Source organism: Tasmannia lanceolata, unplaced genomic scaffold, assembly GCF_043159265.1.
Source record: "Tasmannia lanceolata isolate RefF3 unplaced genomic scaffold, GAP_Taslan_0.1 ptg000019l, whole genome shotgun sequence".
Classification (NCBI taxonomy): Eukaryota; Viridiplantae; Streptophyta; class Magnoliopsida; order Canellales; family Winteraceae; genus Tasmannia; species Tasmannia lanceolata.
In genome coordinates, this window is record NW_027518696.1 from 7172330 (window position 1) to 7194935 (window position 22606).

The window sequence follows — 22606 nt, forward strand, 5'->3', positions numbered from 1 at the left end:
AATACCGTGAGAGTTTGAGTCCAGAGTACATGCATCTTCGTCAGCAGATTATCGGTTCTGGCGATATTCCTTCCCTTACTGAGGTTTACTCCCGCGTCCAGCAGTGCTCTCCTGGTGATCCAGTAATATCTGTTCCTATTGATGGTTCTGCTCTCGCGACCTATGATGGCAGTACCCGCCTCGTGGTGGAGTCTCCTCTGGTCGTGGCCGTGGCGGCCATGGTGATGGTCGTTCTGATGGTGGCCGTGGCCGTTCTTTTTGCACTCACTGTCAGCGCAAGGGACATTATATCGACCATTGCTATACCCTGTATCCCGAGCTTCGTCAGGCACACTCGGCTCACATGGATGCTACTACTGCTTCGGCTTCAGATTGCGCTCCCTCTGTTTCTGTTCCTGCGCCAGCAGATTCCACCTATACATTATCCCGTGCCGATTATGAGGAGTTTCAACGTCTGAGGCTCAGTTCTCGTCCTCCCTCTACAGGTTTCGCCCAGCCAGGTAGTTCACCAACTACCCTTCTATCTAGCTCAGGGTCATGGATCATTGACTCTGGCGCATCCAACCACTTGACTGGTAACTCTTCTCAGCTTCATTCTTTTCGCTCCTTCTCGTCTCCCTCTCAATCTATCACCCTTGCTGATGGGTCAACTACACCTATCACTCGTGTTGGTCATATCTCCCATCATCCTGCTCTTACCTTATCTTCTATTTTATGTGTACCAAAATCACCATTTAGTTTAATTTCAGTTAGCCAAATTACTAAATCTCTTCACTATTCTGTGTCATTTTTCCCATCTTACTGCTTGTTTCAGGATCTCTCGACTGGGAAGACGATTGGAACGGGTCATGAGGTAGATGGACTCTATCGTCTTGACTGCCGGCCGCCTACTGTCTTATATAGCTCTGTGGATACATTTTAGTGGCATCGTTAGCCCATTTGAATTAGTTCATTCTGATGTATGGAGACTCTCTAGGGTCGCGTCTAGTACTGACTTTCAGTATTTTATTGTGTTTATTGATGACTTCTCACGCATGACCTGGTATATTTACTGAAAAATAGATCTTACGTGTTCTTTGCTTTTCGCTCATTTCATTCTGAAATTAAGAATCAATATAATTGTAATATTAAATGTCTTCGTACTGACAATGCTAGAGAATACTTTTCTGATACTACTGGCTTTCAATCCTATCTCTCCCAACATGGGATTCTACATGAGTCTTCATGTGCGTACACCTCTCAACAGAATGGTGATGCTGAAAGGAAACTTCGTTATTTGGTTGAAGTAGGTCGTACTCTTCTTTTTCATATGAGTGTTCCTAAGGCATACTGGAGTGATGCCCTTCTCACGACGTGTTTCTTAGCAAATCGCCTTCCTTCCTCAGTCTTAGAGGGTACTTCTTCTTTCAAGATTTTACCTCCTGGTAAGGAACAGTTTCCTCTGACACCTCGTGTATTTGGATGCATTTGTTTTGTTCATCACCTTGGACCTGGCCGTGACAAACTCGATCCCCGATCTGAGCGCTGTGTCTTTCTGGGGTATTCCCGTACGCAGAAAGGCTATCGTTGCCATAGACCTCGTCTGCGTCGCTGGTTTGTCTCAGCCGATGTTAAGTTCTTTGAGTCTGAGGCATTCTTCAAACATAGAGCAGAATCTTTCACCCCTTCTCTCAAGTCCGAGGTCTCGCTTCCCTTACCAGATCTATCTGCTTCTCTTCCGTCATGTCCTGTTTCCATGCAACCAGCTTCTGCAGATTCTACTTCTTCTGCCACGTTGGAGAAGCCAGCTCCACCTAAAATTACACAGCAGTATCAGAGGCGACAAGTTACAGATAGGTCTCTTCTACCTCCTCTCGCACAATCATCTTCTGAGCCAATGATCCCTCTCTTCCGCTCTCAAGTATCTTCTCTTCCGCCTTCCCCTGTTGTTTCTGATTCTCCTATTGCATCTCGTACGAGATCCCGTTCCCCTGCACATCCTATTTCGAATTTTGTTTCCTATGATAAGCTCACCAGTACCTTCCAGAGCTTTGTTTCCTCTTTGTCTTCTATGTCTTTACTACAGTCAGTGGCTGAGGCTCTTGAACAACCTGGCTGGCGTGATGCTATGAACCTAGAAATGGGCGCTCTTCATAGTAATGATACATGGGATCTGGTTTCCCTACCCCATGGTGCCCGTCCTGTTGGTTGTCGGTGGGTTTTCTCCATCAAATACCTCCATGATGGTACTGTCGAGCGCTTAAAAATACGGTTAGTCGCGAAAGGATACACTCAGACTTTTGGTGTTGACTACACTGAGACCTTCAGTCTAGTTGCAAAATTCCCTCAGTACGTGTGCTCTTGTCTCTTGCTGTTAATCATAGCTGACCCCTTCAGCAACTGGATGTGAAGAATGCCTTCCTCCATGGCGACCTGACTGATGAGGTGTATATGGAGCAACCACCAGGGTTTGTTGCTCAGGGGAAGACTTCCTCCTACGTGTGTCACCTACGCAAGTCACTCTGAGGCCTCAAACAATCTCCGCGTGCGTGGTTTGGGAGATTCAGTGAGGCAGTCAAGCACTTTGGCATGAAACAATGCGCAGTGGATCACTCAATCTTCAGTTATCACTCTTCAGCTGGGTGTATTTTGTTGATAGTTTATGTGGATGACATAATCATCACAGGGAGCAATTCACAAGATATACAGCGTTTGAAAACCTTCTTGCAAAAGGAATTCTCTACTAAGGATTTGGGTCAGCTCAGGTATATCTTGGGAATAGAGGTTGCTCGTTCTACTAGAGGCTTGTTCCTATCACAGAGAAAGTATGTCTTGGACTTGCTAAAAGAAACAGGCAATCTTGGAGTTAAACCAGCTTCTACACCCATGGATCCTAATGTGAAACTCGTTCCAGAAGAAGGAGAGTTGTTGGAGGATCCTGGCAGGTATCGCAGGCTTGTCGGTAAACTTATATATCTCACAGTTACTCTGTCAGATATTTCATATGTTGTTGGAGTTGTCAGTGAGTATATGAGCTCTCCACGTACTTCTCACTGGGCAGCGGTGATACAGATTCTCAAGTATTTGAAAGGGGCTCTAGGGAAGGGATTGATGTTCAAAAGACATGGCCATATGAAAGATGAAGGCTTCTCTGATGCAGATTGGGCTAGATCCCCAGCAGATAGACGGTCCACCACTGGGTATTGTACATTTGTAGGTGGCAATCTTGTTTCATGGAAGAGTAAGAAGCAAGATGTTATAGCTAAGTCCAGTGCAGAGGCTAAATACAGGGCAATGGCACAGACAAGCACGGAACTTATTTGGCTGTGTTCACTTCTTTCTGAAATTGGCTTCATTTAATCTTCTCCTTCGCAGCTTTATTGTGACAACAAAGCTGCAATATAAATTGCCAACAATCCAGTCTTCCATGAGCGCACCAAACATATTGAAGTGGATTGTCATTTTATCCGTCAAAAAATCCATAAAAGAGATTTGCACTGTGTTTACTCGGTCAGGGGACCAATTAGTTGATATGTTTACAAAGTCCTTAAATAAGTCAAAATTGAGTGATAAATGTAACAAGCTAGGAATGTATGATATCTACATTCCAGCTTGAGGGGGAGTGTTGGAATATGTAACTTGCCTAAGGGCATTTAGGACTTTGTACATTTCTTTATGCTTTAGTATAAAGATATGAGTCGGGGAGAGATTAACCCTAAATCATTCATTTTTCTCTCTAAACTTTTTGCTAACAATGTCTATACAAAGCAACCGCATATCATTGAATGTGGCTCAAGGTCTTCATATATATACACACACTTTGTATACATATGCGGATCATATAAGAGTATCATGCTAAAACATCAAGTATGTACATATATGGCGTAAAATATTATAAAACAGTTATTTTTTCCAAATTATTTTTGCAGTTCTAAAGCATAGGTTAGAGGTAGACACAAACATTATAATGAAGAACAAAATTATAATAACAATGTTATTAAAGGATCTGTTATCATAAGAATCAACTCCAACTTGCCTTGAGTTATTTGAGTGTAATGAGATAGGAATGAAGCTCTATGTCACTTGGAAGATAACCTGTACAAATTACATATCAAGTGTCACCATTTGTTCAAGTATTAAAATCTCTTCAATTTAACATGTTCGTTTTAATATGTTAATTGAATAAATTCCATCTTAATCATGGCGTTGTTGGAGATTTTCATTTTATTACAACTTTGTTAGTAAATTTCGTCTTGTTATGTTATTTAGATAAATTTCATCTGATTATGTCATTTGTGTAAATTTATTGGATGATATCAACACAACTATGTTTTGATATATATATATATATATATATATATATATATATATATATACACACACAGTACCCCATCTCGTCTTTCAGTATTAAATAAGTTAGCAAAAGTGTTATTACACTACAGTAAAAGATTCCCACAATGCTATAAAAGGGAAAAGACAAGCTAAGTATCATTTATCTTCCTTTATTCAATGTATTTAATTAATAAGTGATATATCTGCCTCCCCCTTTTCTACTCGAGCCACCCTCTTTGCCATAAAAGAGTAATTATAAATATATGATGGGGGGTGGTCAGAGGGAAAAGAAGAGGGTGAATATACCACTTCCTTTTCTTATAAGTATTTCCATCCCTGTTTTTTTTCACCACTGTTTTGTTTTGTTTTTTCTTCCTGTTTTACAGATTCGAGCATGGATTTTGGGCGTCGGATTGGGGTTGTCGGATTCAAGGCATGTAGATTATGGTTTTTTACGTGAAATATGAGATTGGCGGGTCTTGTGGCTGCAAAAATTGAGTTGTTAGTCTACAAAAAATGGGTGGTTGCTTCAAAAGTGGATTCTTTGGTTGCAAAAGTCGATTGGGTTTTGGGTTTTCTAATTCATATGTGCCGTTTAGACTTTCTAATTCTTTTTTGTGTTGATATCATCCAGAAAATTTATCAAAATGACATAATAGGATGAAATTTACCCAAATAACGTAACAAGACGAAATTTACTAATGAAACTGTAATAAGATGAAAATCTCCAACAACGCCATGATTAAGATAGAATTTATTCAATTAACATAATAAGACGAATACGTTAGATTAAAGAGAAATTTTAATACTTGAACAAATGGTTACAATTGATATGTAATTTGTACAGATTATCTTCCAAGTGACATATAGAGCTTCATTCCTCATTTCATTACACTCAAATAACTGAAGGCAAGTTGTAGTTGACTCTTATGATAACGGATCTTTTAGTGACAATTTTATTATAATTTTGTTCTTTATTATCATGTTCATGTCTACCTCTAACCTATGCTTTAGAACTGCAAAAATAATCTTGAAAAAAATACTTGTTTTACAATCTTTTAAGCCATATATGTACATACTTGATGTTTTAGCATGGCACTCTTATATGATCCGTATATATATACAAAGTGTGTATATATATATATATATATGAAGACCTTTAGCCACATGTAATAGTATGTGGTTGCCTTGTATAGACATAATGCCTTGATTTGAAACCAAATTATTCACACATGATGTGACTTGTTCCTATAGATACTTACCATTGGACTTCTCAATGTCTTGACATGTTACGTTGTTTCACTTCCATAGTCTATTGACACTTATTTTTCGTACTTGGGTACCTTTAACTATTCTCCACACTCTCATGTATAGGTACTCATATATTCATTTTTTTTGTTTTTACCTTTCATAATCACTTGATATATATATATATATATATAGAGAGAGAGAGAGAGAGAACATTATTGTAATGCAATTTCATTATATTTCTTTTATTATATGAGTCCACTATAGATGTATACAATTTGTTTGACTCCCTTTTTCCACCTATAGATTTTGAGGATGGCGATGGTGGAACCTTCGCAAATGAACAATTATGAACAACACATAAGACGGGAATGAGTGACCAAGCTTTGGAGTGACAGTATGATCATGTCCAAGAGTATTTGGTTTTGTTTGATTTTGAGTGTTATCTTGATTTTATTTTTAGTTCATGGACAGGGATAGTAGTAGGTTAAAATAATTGATGTAATATGTTTGAAATCATATGGAATAAGATTGCTCAATATTGCTTTTAATTGGATTTCACTTTAGTATAGTTGTTTTAAGAAAAAAAAATTATTGTGTTTTTCCGTAAGCGACTCATTTCAAAAATATGGGTTACAGCCCAAGAGCAGGGGCTGCCAAAGCTTGAACAATAGAGGGCCTAATCTTCTATTTCAATGAGATTTTTTAAGTATGCAGGAGATGCTGAGTTATTATCTATTCATGTGCTCAATTGTTGCCCGTATTTATGATACGGATTTGCCGCACAAAAGGTCTGGCTTCGTGTATTTCAGGTTAGTCCTTTCACCCTCCCCAATTGTCCTCCAGTTTTCTTTAACTTAGTGTTAGAATTGTTGATCATTAAAAATTTTAAACCATAAACATTCCCATATGTTACTGTATTTCTGATGCAGTATTTAGAATCTTTCTTTATCAAGCAGGAAGAACTTGTTGCCAAGGGTTTCTTCTTATTTACCATTCAAAGAGGAGTGGGAGGTGGGGCATTCTTCTTATTTTTCACCTATCATCTATTTTAAATGGATTCTTCTAAATGGGTGATGTAGGACATGGATTAGATGGTCAGAGCCATCTCGTGGAGCAGATTTTTGGGGAATGAGAAACACATCAACATAAATGCCTAAAAATGATCTCTAAGGCTCTAGTAATTTTGTCTTCTGATGATTAAAAGTAGACACTACACACCGCAGAATGACCACCATCCATGCATTGATATACACCAACGATTAGGTCACGGGTTGAATGCTTGTGGTATATCCTATATATCAAACATTTCCGCATGTATACATAGGTTTCACGAAAGATTGTAATGAAATTCACCCACATCCCCCATGTTCATGTGAATTGCAATGCAACATGTAAATTAGTTGTACAACATTGCTACTTGATTACAACCACAAACCATCTACGATTATAGTCATGTACTGAACTTCTCTCGGATCCCACCAGCCTTCATAACCCAAAATAGTTTAACATCACATTACAAAGAAGCAAATAGCTGCAGTACAAATACTCAACCCATCCACTGTTAACAGTTTGAGAAATATGATTTGAGTTTTCCCACAACCTTTGGAATTGCATCCACCAGACCATTGTCACTCTTGTATGGTTGTACTCATTGAATCGTTTCGCTTCACATGTTAAAACATATCTAGATGATCGAGAAGATCTGCAGAACATTTAATAATAGAAAAAAAAAAAAAAAAAAAACTAGAACAATGCCATTGAATCAAAATATCTTAATACAAACAAAATGAATACATTTTTTTTAATGATAAAATGGATAGGTATTTGAGCATTAGAAATTGTAATGAGTGTCAGATTATCTAAGTCATGCACGAAATGCAACAAAATAACCATAGTAAGACCATAAAACCATATATAAGAACGGGAAAACGGAGAAAGCACAGTCCGTGACATGTGAAAACTAATGGAAAGAGTGTAATTAAATATGGCCTCAGGATAATCGAAGACAATGCCTGCTCGTAGAGGATATGGAATGCTTGTTTCACCGGTAAATTGACATCCATAGCAATAACCTGAAATATTGCATGCATATAAATCAGGCAACGGTATGCATCTCCAATACAAGGTGAATAGATTCAAGCAGATTACGAATCTCATAAAAGAGGGTGACGCATCCAAACCTTGCCTGACTCAGGAAGCAACTCATAAGCCGTATGTGTAGATAAAAATCCAGATATACGATGGCGCGAGACCTCTATATCAGCCTCTGAAATCCTCGGTGCCTCCTGCAAGGTACCATCTGACAATGTGACCTGCTGGGTATGATAGGAAAAGAATAAAAAAAATATTAAAATAACTCATCTGATGGTCATGTCCAGTTGATCTACTTTTATAGCAAAGGAATTATTGTTTTAACATGCACGATGTCAAAATAGATGTAGAGGACATACTTTATGAACTTAATAGATTTAAATATGCTATTGTTGCTACATTATGCATCTACTTCAGTGCACAATTCAATTTTCAGAATATTGGTTATGATCCACCAAATTTGAAGTCTCCCAAATTTAAATTCTCTCAACTAAAAATGGGGTTCATAAATTAACTCCTTGGGTATTTTGGCCAAAACTCCATGTTCTTGGATTTCAAGTCATTTCAATAAGCTATCAACAGCTTCATCATATATAGGGCTGCAAGTTGGGTCGAGTTGGCCCAAACCTAATACATTTTTTGCTCAGGTTGGGCGTGGGTTGGGCATTCAATGCAACACATCAGGTTGGATCAAGTTGAGCTTTCTAAGACCCCCACCCCCCCTCGGGAAAAAAATGGCATGAGTCAGCTTTAGCTCACTGAACCCAACCCAAGTAATTCAACCCACCCAAGAAAATAATAAATATCAAAGTGCATAAAGATGTATGGTTATATCACAGAAGTCATATATTACGTTAACTCTTTCCAAAATAATTTGGTTTCTCTATCATAACCCCAACCCCTTAAGATAGATTTTGTTCTCCCATTTCCTTATCAGCTATTGTTTTCCTTCCACACCTCCTCATTGCAAACTCCAACTTGCAAACAAGTCTCCATCAGGAGAAAAATATCACCTAGGAAGCTACCACTAAAAGGAAGAACACCACACAATTGGATCCGACGAGTGGTTGTGTTAAGTTGGGTGTGTTAACAATCATGTTGGTTCAGTCTTCAGGTTGGTCAGGATGAGTCCTAGCCCCTAGATCTTGGGTTGGGTTTGGACCACTACCTAAAACCTCGAGGAGTAAATCATCAACTCTCCTGAGTCAACTCCCTTTTACCTTGCCCAAGTTTTCATCCGAGTCCGAATTTAGCCCTACGACTTCAATCAAAACTCCTTTTACTCGTCCAAGCTAATGAAAAATTGGAAGTGCGAGTCATTGACATACCCGAGCCGACTCCCTTATACATTGGTCGAGTTCTTGTCTAAGTCTGAGTTTTGAAGCATTGATTGGAAACAGCCCAAATCGACCACCTTGCCCCCCTAATCCTATCTATTTTTTTTATATTGGACGGAACCCAAATCTTGAATAAATGGGAAACTCATGGAAATCCATAAACTTCAGCTTCTAGCAATCCATAGTATTATCATCACTTTTCCTAACTTCACATCCAATATATAAAACAAAAGTTTTCAACCTCAACAAAATTATAGGTGATACCCGACAATGTACCCATGCTTGACAGAATAAAGGAGGCAGCAATTGACAAAGCAGCGTCGATAAGGTGTCTTGAGATGTACGCTTCGAGGCACATCCCACACAATGAACTTTAGCTTCATGAGGCATACTGTCTTCTGAGGCTTACACTTCAAACCCTGAGACTTGTTAAGGTGCATGAGGTATTGAGGTGTATATCTCAAGCTTGTAGTGTAAGCCTACCAGACCGTCTATGTGGGTGAAATTGACTAAGAAGCCATAGTTTCTTTTTCTTTTCTTTTCTTTTTTCAACATGAATCTCCCCTAATATTTTTAATTTAATCTGGGAAAGGGGTAGTGTAAAGAAATTTTAAAAACAAAGACTCACATTAGAGATTTAGGGAGGTCAAGGTTTTGGAGAATGACTATTTTCATAGTTATTGCAATCATTGATTGAAATTGAAATCCAACACTCGTGATTCGTTCATCAATATATTTATAGAGAATGGGGACATACAAAAACAGATTTTAGAAGCTCCCCTTTCAAATATTTTTTCTTCTTTTCGTCATCCACAATGGAGAAACAATAGTGGTACATGGTCCCCTTTACTGTTTTTGGGGGCTGAGAATGGAGTTGTAATATTGTCATTCTCGAAACCCAATGATCATGCTGATTTAATGAGGGCAGATTTTTGCACCCGTCACATAGAGGTGCAGCTTTCAATAGAGAATTGAGTGGGAGTTTAGTTGTAGAAGGTGAGTTGTAAAATGGGAAATCCTGGACAGATGGTGAGAATTTGGGTCCTTTGGGACTCACCATATTTGAGCAAAATTTTGGATGCACATAGGGATCGAAATACGGGTAGGTGTTGAACACATTCTGAAGATCCAATGAGCTCGCTAATAAGCTCACCGGGTCAGGTGTCGTAAGATCTGTTGTACTTTATACAGTTGCTATCCATTTGTCCTCCTTTGTAATTTTCTCCGAATTCTATTAATAAAGTTGTTGATTTGAAAAAAGCCTTCAATCCCTCCAATAAAAATTCATTCTTTCCATTTGTTTGCTTTGTTTTGAATTGGAATTTTGAGCCGTAATAGAATTTAAAATGTACGATTTGTAGTGCATTATGGATGTTATATAGAGGAGAGGAGAGTTCTGCATGGAAATATGCACAAGGAATGGTGACAGAACATCCTATGGGTTATATTCATCGTTCCTAATTGACTACTAGTAAGTTATTGTTGAAAAATAAAGCACACTGCTAGAACTATTTACTATTTTCAATAATTTCCTATTTTGTAAAATTTTAACTTCAAATAAGGAAACTCAAGAGGTTTATTTTAACTTCAAATAAGGAAACTCGAGAGGTTTACTTTACACTTCACAACTTGACTTACGCTTCATCTCATGCCCCCACCTTTATAGGCTGGGAAATACAACCTTGTAAAACAGCTAGACCTGATAGATGCATGATAACCAAATTCCAAGAAATAATAACACTAGATCAATGATATGAACACCCGGTGTAAGAACCGGTAAAATATATATATATATATATAAATATAAAAATGGCCTCATAGGTGGGTAATCATCGGCCATTACTCATTTTCCCCAAGTTAATCGGGCATGAGGACATCTGGCATAATGGGGCGTACACGATTCGAACCCAAGTCTAAGCTAAGATTGAACGGCTTCCTACCACTAAGCCACCGCCCCAGATGTCAACAAAAACGGAATAGATATATATATATGTTAAAAATTTCCAATAGTCACTATTCACAATAGTCACTATGCGAGATTACTATGCAGAAATACTATGCAAGTTCACTATTGAGATACACTATTTAAAAGTATTATTCACAGTAGGACCCACCGAGTACTATTTACAAACGAGTCCCACCATCAGTAGGTCCCACATCAGCGGGCCCCACACCCGCAGGTCCCACATCAGCGGGCCCCACACAAGTAGGTCCCACACAAGTAGGTCTCACACAAGTAGGTCTCACACAAGCGGGTCCCACATCAACGGGTCCCACATCAACGGGTCCCACATCTAGTGGAAAACGGAAATATCATCGCACCGACGAAAATAATAATAAACAAATCATAAATAGTAGCAAAAATACTATTGACCGACGAAATTAATAATAAAAAAATATATTATTTACTATGCAAGTACTGTTAACCGACGAAAATAATAATTTAAAATAGTAAATAGTTTTTACTATGCAAAAGTACTATGCAAAAATACTATTGACCGACAGAAATAATAATTTAAAATAGTAAATAGTCTTTACTATGCAAAAAGTACTATGCAAAAAAATGTCTATAAATAGAGGAGGAGGAGGAGAAGAAAAGGAGAAGAGAAGAGAAGAGAAGAGAAGAGAAGAGAGAGAGAGAGAGGAAGAGAAGAAAGAGAAAGAGGAAGAGAGAGAGACGAAGGAAAAAGAAAATCCACTACCAAGTAAGTCTTTTATAATAGTCTCTCTTTCATGGTTGGTTCTACCACCTAAAATTATTTGAAAGCAATGATCTCTTTCAATGGTTGGTTCTACCACCTAAATTATTTAATGATCTCTTTCATGGTTGGTTCTACCACCTACCTATATTTTATTTGAAGTAATGGTTGGTTTTACCACCTATATGGATAAAGTAATGGTTGGTTCTACCACCTATATACTTAACGGTGAAATGCTAGCATAATAACCGTAAAGTAAACTTTATCAACTTATGGTGAAATGAATAGTGACATACGGGGCCCACATAAATAGTGACATGATGAGGCCCACATGAATAGTGACATGCGGGGCCCACATAAATAGTGACATGATGGGGCCCACATGAATAGTGACATGCGGGGCCCACATAAATAGTGACATGCGGGGCCCACATGAATAGTAGCATGCGGGGCCCACATGAATAGTGAACACAGGGAACCTTATTTTAGGACATAAATGGACACAGAAAGGACAAGTGTTGTCTGTGTGATATTAAAAGGACCTAGACTAAAATAAGTTGACCTATTTCACTTATTTGCCTACAGGAGCCATCTCGTCCTACTGCGACTATAAGAAAAGGCAGGTGACAGCTAGACCTTGTCTTGTAATGGTGTTCAATATAATTGTCTATGCAATGTAGCTCTGCTTATAAATTGCCTGATAAATACCTGCTTAGTGAATTTATACTCGCTTGCCTGGAATCAAATGAATTGAAATGAATGCTGGAATCAAATGAATTGAAATGAATGCAGGAAGAAAGGCAAAGGTAAGTAATTGCATACATGTTGCATACATGGGGGAGAGTGAAGGGGAACATAAGGGTGTGGTGGAATCATCCTGGGACCTAAGGTCCAAAGGCCAACGCGAGAAGCGTGTACTGCCTTTCGTTGGCAAACCAACCAAAAAGGGAAAGTATCCCCGAGGGATAGTATCCCCGGCTCGGCATTACATGCGAGACCGTAATCCAAGTCCATAACGTCACTGCCTTCAGACAGGGGTAGTGGTTAGCCGTGCGGCAAGGACACCGGCAGAAAAAAATAAAAGAAAATGAAAAAGTCAGAAAAGAACTGACAGAAAAATAAATGGGGGAAAAGCCGGATGTACCTGGGGAATGTGCTGTCTCATAATTGTTGCATGCATAGCATACATTGAAATTATTGTCATTGCCATGGGCATTGTAATCTTTATTATATTGCTTCTAGACATTATTGAAAATGTGGATTATATTGTATGCACTGTTTATATTGTCTCTTTTACTCTGCTCGGTCTTTGGATGACCCTGCTTTGACGTTGATTCCTCCACCACAGGGGTTGAGGCATTAGATGGCGGAGCATTTGCAAATGAAGGAACCATGGGATAAGGGACTGTGTGATCAGAGAGTTCGTTCCTGGAGTCCTTGCATTTTGACGTCTTACGTCATGTATCATTTTTAAGTTGTAATAAGATTCTATCGGGATCGTCGTTGATGCTTGTATAAAAAAAAAAAAAAAAAATAGTTACATGAAAAAAAAAATATTTCCATGATTTTTACTTTCTTTTGCTCGTAGCGACACGACGGAAATCGGGTCGTTACAGTTGTGGTATCAGAGCCGTACCTCCTCTAGTACGATCTGCCAACGCGGACGTTGGGCCCTGTAAAGGGGGTGGATTGTAATAGTCCCACATCGGAAGCGGAGAGAGAAAGTTCCTGGATTATATGTTGTAGACCCCCATTCCCGGGTTTACGGAAAATCTGGTGCTTGTGGGTTGAGTCGTTAATTTGGGTTAGATAGGTAATAGGTGACATATGATACGTCACACCTTTAAGGTCAACCGAGAATTCGAACGAGATAGGAGAACTACCCTAAAAACCTTAGTAAGTAAACAATTGATTAGAGACTTCATGGTACCTCGAAATTTAGTTGGGAAATAAAGAGATTTCGTTCTGACCCATAATTTTCTCCTCATTCCATGTATTCTTGAATCTTATAGATGTATCCAAGAAGGAAGCAAACTGGCAGGAATGGCAACACTAACCAAGCTCCTGCGCCTGACAACAATACCCAGGTCCCAATTCAGACTCAGAATCAAGATGGCCTACAAATACTGGCTGAAATCCTCAGGACAAATCAAGAGGCAAATCAAGCAGCTCTTCAGGCCATTGCAGCGAGCCTTGGGACTCGTCAGGAGCCAAGATATCATGAGGATACCACTCAAGTCCATAGACAGTTCAGGGACTACCATCCCTCTGAATTTAATGGAGAAGGAGAACCCTTAGCAGCTGACCATTGGCTAGTTGAAATGGAAAGGATCTTCGCAGTAATGAATTGCACTGATACTCAAAGGATCCGCCTTGCATCATTCCAACTAAAGGACGATGCCGGTGTTTGGTGGCAAACAGTAGAAGAAAATTACCCGACGGTTAGGAACGAAACTTGGAACCAGTTCAAATCACGATTCAACAATCAATTTTTCCCTTCGCATGTCAAGGACCAGTTAGCAGGACAGTTTGCAGAACTGAAACAGGGAACGTTGACGGTGGCTCGATATGGGGCCAAGTTTAGGGCTTTGTCGCGCTATGCCCCGGGTTATGCAGCGACAGAAAATGATAAGGTTAGAAAATTTGTTAGCGGTCTTCGTCCTTCCATTAAGGCGAGTATCGTTAACCTTGGTTCTAAGACCTTGGCAGAAGCCTGTGAAAAGGCCGAGGTGGCAGAAGACTGTGAGAAGTCAGTACAGGCAGCTAGATCTCAATCTATTGTTAATAGAAATCAAGGACCTCCACCCAAAAAGCAGAGAACGGATGATGGTCCACCATCAAAGACCTTGTGCCCCCACTGTGGAAAGATCCACGCTGGGCAATGCTGGAAAACCATGACAGTTTGTTTTAACTGCGGAGACCCTAATCACAGGAGGAGGGACTGCCCTAAGGCAGCGACTTATATTCAGAACCGCCCACCTCCGCCACAGCAACACCAAAGAAAAGGAAATCAATACCATCCTCTGGCTCAAGATAAGAACGCACCACCAGGAACTGAGAGGCGTTTCTTCGCCCTTGTCAACGACGATACTAAGGTACAGGATGGAGCGTATTGATCCCAGATTCAGCTCAAGTTGTGAGGTATGGTAATTGATAGCCTATGCGAATAGTGAATTTCGGGGACGAAAATTTTTTTAAGGGGGGTAGAATGTAAGAACCGGTAAAATATATATATATATATATAAATATAAAAATGGCCTCATAGGTGGGTAATCATCGGCCATTACTCATTTTCCCCAAGTTAATCGGGCATGAGGACATCTGGCATAATGGGGCGTACACGATTCGAACCCAAGTCTAAGCTAAGATTGAACGGCTTCCTACCACTAAGCCACCGCCCCAGATGTCAACAAAAACGGAATAGATATATATATATGTTAAAAATTTCCAATAGTCACTATTCACAATAGTCACTATGCGAGATTACTATGCAGAAATACTATGCAAGTTCACTATTGAGATACACTATTTAAAAGTATTATTCACAGTAGGACCCACCGAGTACTATTTACAAACGAGTCCCACCATCAGTAGGTCCCACATCAGCGGGCCCCACACCCGCAGGTCCCACATCAGCGGGCCCCACACAAGTAGGTCCCACACAAGTAGGTCTCACACAAGTAGGTCTCACACAAGCGGGTCCCACATCAACGGGTCCCACATCAACGGGTCCCACATCTAGTGGAAAACGGAAATATCATCGCACCGACGAAAATAATAATAAACAAATCATAAATAGTAGCAAAAATACTATTGACCGACGAAATTAATAATAAAAAAATATATTATTTACTATGCAAGTACTGTTAACCGACGAAAATAATAATTTAAAATAGTAAATAGTTTTTACTATGCAAAAGTACTATGCAAAAATACTATTGACCGACAGAAATAATAATTTAAAATAGTAAATAGTCTTTACTATGCAAAAAGTACTATGCAAAAAAATGTCTATAAATAGAGGAGGAGGAGGAGAAGAAAAGGAGAAGAGAAGAGAAGAGAAGAGAAGAGAAGAGAGAGAGAGAGAGGAAGAGAAGAAAGAGAAAGAGGAAGAGAGAGAGACGAAGGAAAAAGAAAATCCACTACCAAGTAAGTCTTTTATAATAGTCTCTCTTTCATGGTTGGTTCTACCACCTAAAATTATTTGAAAGCAATGATCTCTTTCAATGGTTGGTTCTACCACCTAAATTATTTAATGATCTCTTTCATGGTTGGTTCTACCACCTACCTATATTTTATTTGAAGTAATGGTTGGTTTTACCACCTATATGGATAAAGTAATGGTTGGTTCTACCACCTATATACTTAACGGTGAAATGCTAGCATAATAACCGTAAAGTAAACTTTATCAACTTATGGTGAAATGAATAGTGACATACGGGGCCCACATAAATAGTGACATGATGAGGCCCACATGAATAGTGACATGCGGGGCCCACATAAATAGTGACATGATGGGGCCCACATGAATAGTGACATGCGGGGCCCACATAAATAGTGACATGCGGGGCCCACATGAATAGTAGCATGCGGGGCCCACATGAATAGTGAACACAGGGAACCTTATTTTAGGACATAAATGGACACAGAAAGGACAAGTGTTGTCTGTGTGATATTAAAAGGACCTAGACTAAAATAAGTTGACCTATTTCACTTATTTGCCTACAGGAGCCATCTCGTCCTACTGCGACTATAAGAAAAGGCAGGTGACAGCTAGACCTTGTCTTGTAATGGTGTTCAATATAATTGTCTATGCAATGTAGCTCTGCTTATAAATTGCCTGATAAATACCTGCTTAGTGAATTTATACTCGCTTGCCTGGAATCAAATGAATTGAAATGAATGCTGGAATCAAATGAATTGAAATGAATGCAGGAAGAAAGGCAAAGGTAAGTAATTGCATACATGTTGCATACATGGGGGAGAGTGAAGGGGAACATAAGGGTGTGGTGGAATCATCCTGGGACCTAAGGTCCAAAGGCCAACGCGAGAAGCGTGTACTGCCTTTCGTTGGCAAACCAACCAAAAAGGGAAAGTATCCCCGAGGGATAGTATCCCCGGCTCGGCATTACATGCGAGACCGTAATCCAAGTCCATAACGTCACTGCCTTCAGACAGGGGTAGTGGTTAGCCGTGCGGCAAGGACACCGGCAGAAAAAAATAAAAGAAAATGAAAAAGTCAGAAAAGAACTGACAGAAAAATAAATGGGGGAAAAGCCGGATGTACCTGGGGAATGTGCTGTCTCATAATTGTTGCATGCATAGCATACATTGAAATTATTGTCATTGCCATGGGCATTGTAATCTTTATTATATTGCTTCTAGACATTATTGAAAATGTGGATTATATTGTATGCACTGTTTATATTGTCTCTTTTACTCTGCTCGGTCTTTGGATGACCCTGCTTTGACGTTGATTCCTCCACCACAGGGGTTGAGGCATTAGATGGCGGAGCATTTGCAAATGAAGGAACCATGGGATAAGGGACTGTGTGATCAGAGAGTTCGTTCCTGGAGTCCTTGCATTTTGACGTCTTACGTCATGTATCATTTTTAAGTTGTAATAAGATTCTATCGGGATCGTCGTTGATGCTTGTATAAAAAAAAAAAAAAAAATAGTTACATGAAAAAAAAAATATTTCCATGATTTTTACTTTCTTTTGCTCGTAGCGACACGACGGAAATCGGGTCGTTACACCCGGACCAGCAACTCCATGCATCAAGACACAGACTATGGTCACCTATAATGCCTGAGAGGAATAGCAAAGCGAGACATAGACCGTTCCCTATTGAAGACATCAAAAAGTTGCCAGCACCCCTAGAGCACAGCCTAGACAAGGCTGAGTTACATGATGAACCAGGTTCCAGGATTTCATGGGACTACAGCATGAGATTGGGAAAGAATCCTGATCAAATAAATAAATAAATAAATACAACCAGATCTCATTGGTATGCAATGAACTCACCATGCGCTGAAACGGATCATTGTCCACATCCATGTTCATTCTGGGTGTCTCTGGAGCCAACATTCCTGGAATGGGATCAGGTTCCCCGGTTAGCAGGACGGTGTTCACAACCCCATAGTTCCCAGTCGCAACAGGTTGGCGTTCATCATGCCTCCATTCCCCATCAACATAAAATTTATACTGTATGTAAAGGGAAAACAATAGCAATATAAGTCTCAACAATTGAACATGTCCATATGCCTTTACATTTATACCAATGTATCTAGAGAACCTGTTATTGATTAAGTGTTACCTGCAGTCACCTCCATGAATACAATATGCAATTGCAAGCAAATGAGGTCCATTTTAAACACATGAACCACATAAGCTGCATGCCATCTTGCATAATAGATTTCAAACAAAAAAGGGTGAGATGCATTGACAATTTCAATTTACTCACCTGATGATACCCTGGCGTTAAGCTACAAATCACTTGAAATACAGTGGGGCAGCCCTCCACCGGGGACATCGGCAAATGTTCAGACCACCTAAGAAAACAAATGACAGCACGGGCATGATATCATGGCAAGAAGTTGAACACTGAAGTAGTGAAAACAAAATGGATTCACAATTTGATTTCCCTAAGAAAGAGGGATGTACGGAAATCAAAATCACACTGTTTTCTCTAACTGCAATCCAAAAGTGTGCGGGAAAGAGCATCCGTATAGACAAAGAACATAATCAGACATAAATTTTCTTATCAAATGATAGAAGAGAAAACTAGCATTTCGAAATGACACTTTCTAACATTCTAAAAGATGAAGAAGAATAAAAGAAAATGGATGTGAAAAATTAAACAATTCCAATTCTGACCTCGTGAAAGAGCCGCTGAGAAAGACCCTTCTCCCCCCATAAGGCCAAACAAACCTCGTCGGAACTAGCACTGTAGTGGCACCTCCACTGGTTTCTGGTGTGGAATCTTGTCCCGGAGAGAACATGCTCAAATCCTTTAACAAAGACAGACCCAGAAAATTTTCCCACCAAACCGCTCGTCACCAGACTGTAAATATATTACCACCAAATTCGAACAACCAAAATAAAAAAACACCAAATTTAGCTTCTTCCAACAGGGATCCCCCACATCAGAGCAGAGGACCCCTCAGTTATCACACATTCCCAGCCAGCAGATCCACACCATCCAAAAGTAGGTGAAGAATAAAACCCTAATTCCACGCCGATACCCACAATCAGATAACAAAAAGAATCCTCAAAGTTGAAACCACAATCTCCTTCAGCAAAAGAAACAAAAACCCCCGCAATTCTACAACACAAGCGTTTCTCAATCCATCCAACAAAAAAAAAACCCTAATTTCCCCTTTCTTGAAAATTTAATTCGAACCTCCTTTCTTGAGAATTCAATCCGAATCTGACTCTAATTCGAAACCCTCACTCAACATCCTCTGCAATTCCCTCAAATCAATAAAGAAAGAAGAAAACAAAATCAGAAATCACATCTGATATAAACCCTAACCCTAGCTTCAGAACCCTAATTTTCCAGCAATCATAACAAGAGCAACAACCAAGACCTAGAACCCCAAACCCTAGGGCCAAAAAAAAAAACAAAAAAGACAGAAAAGCACGAGAAAGGAATTAAAATTTTACCTGAATAACGACATTTGTAGATCAGATCATGAAATTCCAAGGAATTTTTGTTCCTGAAATGAAATGAAAGTTCGAAATTGAGTCGGAGAATACGAGAAGAAATGAAATTAAAAAACGATTTTCCTTGTGGGCAAATGGCGGAAATGAGAGGGTATAAATAGGAGCTAAGGAATGGGACGTATGCCACGTGGAATGATCGTGTGATTTGTGGTCAAATCGTACGGTTTGATATGCGTTTTCGAAACAAAGAAATGCGGTGGGGCCCACTGCATATCGCAATTGAGGTCGGGATCTGATAGTTCCGTTTGTTTTGGATTTTGTGAACTGATTTTTGGCTTGAAATTACGTTTACGGTTTAGATCGGATTGTAATCCCCAAACTGATTATGAGTCTACTAATCGGTTTGGGGTCCACACATTTGGTTTACTCAATCTGGCCCTGTTCGTTTGAGATTATGCCAACCTATTGTGTGTCCAAAACCAATTATTATTGGACTCAAAGTTAAAAGTAAATTTGAGTCTAGTAATTGGTTTTGGACTCGTAATCAGTTGGCATAAGGGATACCTCATGTTTTTGTATTTGGATTTGGATTTAAGTTTTGGATACAAGATACATCAATCATCTTCATGCTCATGTAGGGAGGGAGGGAGGGATGTCTTGCTGGTCCTACAGCAAGGTCGAGGAGTAGGGAGGGTGAAGGTGCTTGCCACAAATATGGATTTCCAAATAATGTCTTGCAGAACATATTTGAAGGTCGGGTCTTTTTTTCACCGTTGTAGCTAATTTGGAATTTTAAGGATTTCATCCGGATCCAAATCTCAACTGCCAAATGTGAGAAATCCAAATATGAATCTTGTGGATATCAAATGTGGCCTTAATTTTGAGTATAGTAATCACAATCGGCTGCCACAGTCCCAAACGAATAGTGCCTACCGTTTTAGATTTCAATAATTGATTGTGAGTAAAAAAAAGTGATTATTAAACTCAAAAATATGTTAAATTTTGGGCCCAACAGTCAGTTTTGGACTCACAATTGGTTCTCAAAAACCAAAACAAACGGGGCCTTAGTATTTTATTAGGGATGAAAGCATTAGATATTGCACCCCAAACTTAGACTGCATTCTTCATCTTACCTTATTCTTATTTCTTCGAATCGGACAAAATGAACGAAACAGAATCACAAATGAGCGACTATACTTGATTCCTTAATTACAGTTCCTCAAGCCCTCTTCTGTAATAGATTCGCAGATATGGGCAGAAAACTGGCCAATTAAAAAAGGGAGATGGTATTTTCACCCTCTGCAGTACGTCGTCGTCCCCCCCCCCCCAAACACACACATCAATAACGTGAACAGTGGGCAACTTTAACTCTTTTTGACGTCAAATCACATTAAAAGGGGGCCGAATGCGTACTGGAGGGGTGAAAATATCATATATATATATATATATATATATATATATATAGAGAGAGAGAGAGAGAGAGAGAAAACGGTTCCTACACATATGTGTAGATAAGTTATCTACACACTAGCTTAAAATACAGTGGGGGCCACATTATTTGGGTGATCCAAACCATTCATTTTTAAGGCCCTCACATAGATAGGGTGTCCACAAAAAATCAGATCCATAGGATCATCTAACCATTCGAACTGTGGAGGCAAAAAATGGACTAATTTGTGAAGGTTTAAAGACATCCATTTTACCTCCACAAATCGTAGGGTTGGGATGATCCTATGGATCTGATTTTTTGTAGACACCCTATCTATGTGAGGGCCTTTAAAATGGATGGCTTGGATCACCTAAACAATGTGGGCCCCCACTGTATTTTAAGCTAGTGTGTAGAGAACTCTCTACACATATGTGTAGGAACCGTTTTCTCATATATATATATATATATATATATATATATATATATATATATCAACTACAATAAGCTGGGATGAAAAGAAGAGATTTTTTTCCATTTTTTTGAAAATTACATGAGAATTACACGTCACTTTTTTTGACTTTTTTGAACAAATGCACCCATTCAACTCATATAATTTCAATCCTACCCCCTCCTTTATGCTCTTAACAAAGGCACCCATTAAATCATATAATTTCAATCCTACCCACTCATTTATGCTTTTAACAAAGGCACCCATTAAAGCTATATAATTTCAATCTTACCCCCCTCCTTTATGGTTTTTAATAAAAAATCTATAGGGTGATCTTAACCATCCGATTTAAGAGGAATTATGGAAACATCTATGGGTTGGAGGGCTAGGATCAGCCTATAGAAATGATTTTTGGGGCACAACCTATTTATGTTGTGTTCCATCATATGGACAGTTTAGATTAACCTATGACGTGGTCCGTACAGTTATTTGTCGGCCTGTGCATCGCACGGGTTTTTTACTAGTATATATATATATATATATAAAGAGAGAGAGACTCCATACCAAACTTATGAAATTTATTTTAGTTGCCCATAAAAAGTGGGAGAGGCTTCGCTTTATGTATAGTATAGATGACATAGAGGACCAACTCATGTTTACTTATTTCTTTCACTCTGATCAATTTATAGATTTAATTTTTAATGTTATCTTCCGATCAAATTGAATTGTTTGGTCATGGACGATCTTGATCGGACTTATCCAATGGCTGAGGGTGGAGTCTCTAGCTCAATTGGCCAAGGCTCTGCTCTTCAACCTTGAGGTCAGAGGATACGAGCTTACCTCCCAAAAAATATATTAGCCGGCTAAAGCAAAATGCCTAAGTTTGATACTTTTGTCAATCACCATCACCACCACCACCACATGCTAGGAAAAGCGGGCACACTATTAATACCATTCAAGTAATTTAATTGGTGAATGTAGACACCTGATCTTTTCCCCACCACATGCTATGAGCTGAGTATTATTCACGTAATTTACATGAGTAATGAGTGTGTTATATTTTCTAACAAAATTTTTATCAGTTAAAAATAGAGCAAGGCTTAAAATTGCAGGGTATTTAATTTCTAATGGAAAATTTATATATATAGATATAGGGATTTGCTAGGGTCCATCGCAAAAGGCATTTCGAATGGAAAGTGAGCCTATGTGGCTGCTATCTCGTGCAACAGACGCGAAATGCCCTCTGCGATGGACCCTAGCAAATCCCATAGATATATGATATGATATTCAATCTAGGCTACTAATATTGGCCATGTTTTGATAATTGCACTAATACATCTTGTCTTTTATTATTTAAACAACTGTCAAAATCG

The 22606-nt window shown here is 39.1% G+C and overlaps 1 protein-coding gene across 4 annotated transcripts in view; it reads right to left on the bottom strand.

The window, feature by feature from the left end:
* The window catches only part of LOC143853307 (sucrose nonfermenting 4-like protein), a 59053-nt gene extending 39571 nt beyond the window's left edge, over positions 1-19482 (bottom strand). For 2 of the 4 annotated variants that reach the window (XR_013237071.1, XM_077363023.1), the window contains exons 1-6: positions 19357-19482; positions 18568-19154; positions 18155-18242; positions 17716-17895; positions 7743-7877; positions 7575-7634 (exon numbers count right to left, since the gene is read on the bottom strand). Coding sequence is in view for 3 of the 4 variants with exons in the window: in XM_077363023.1 (XP_077219138.1) it covers positions 7575-7634; positions 7743-7877; positions 17716-17895; positions 18155-18242; positions 18568-18692 (588 nt within the window). In the remaining variant the exon portion in view is untranslated. The remainder of the gene's footprint in view (positions 1-7574; positions 7635-7742; positions 7878-17715; positions 17896-18154; positions 18243-18567; positions 19155-19356) is intronic. The other 2 variants (XM_077363025.1, XM_077363024.1) reach the window with 2 other exon arrangements.
* Between the last annotated feature and the right edge of the window lie 3124 nt (positions 19483-22606).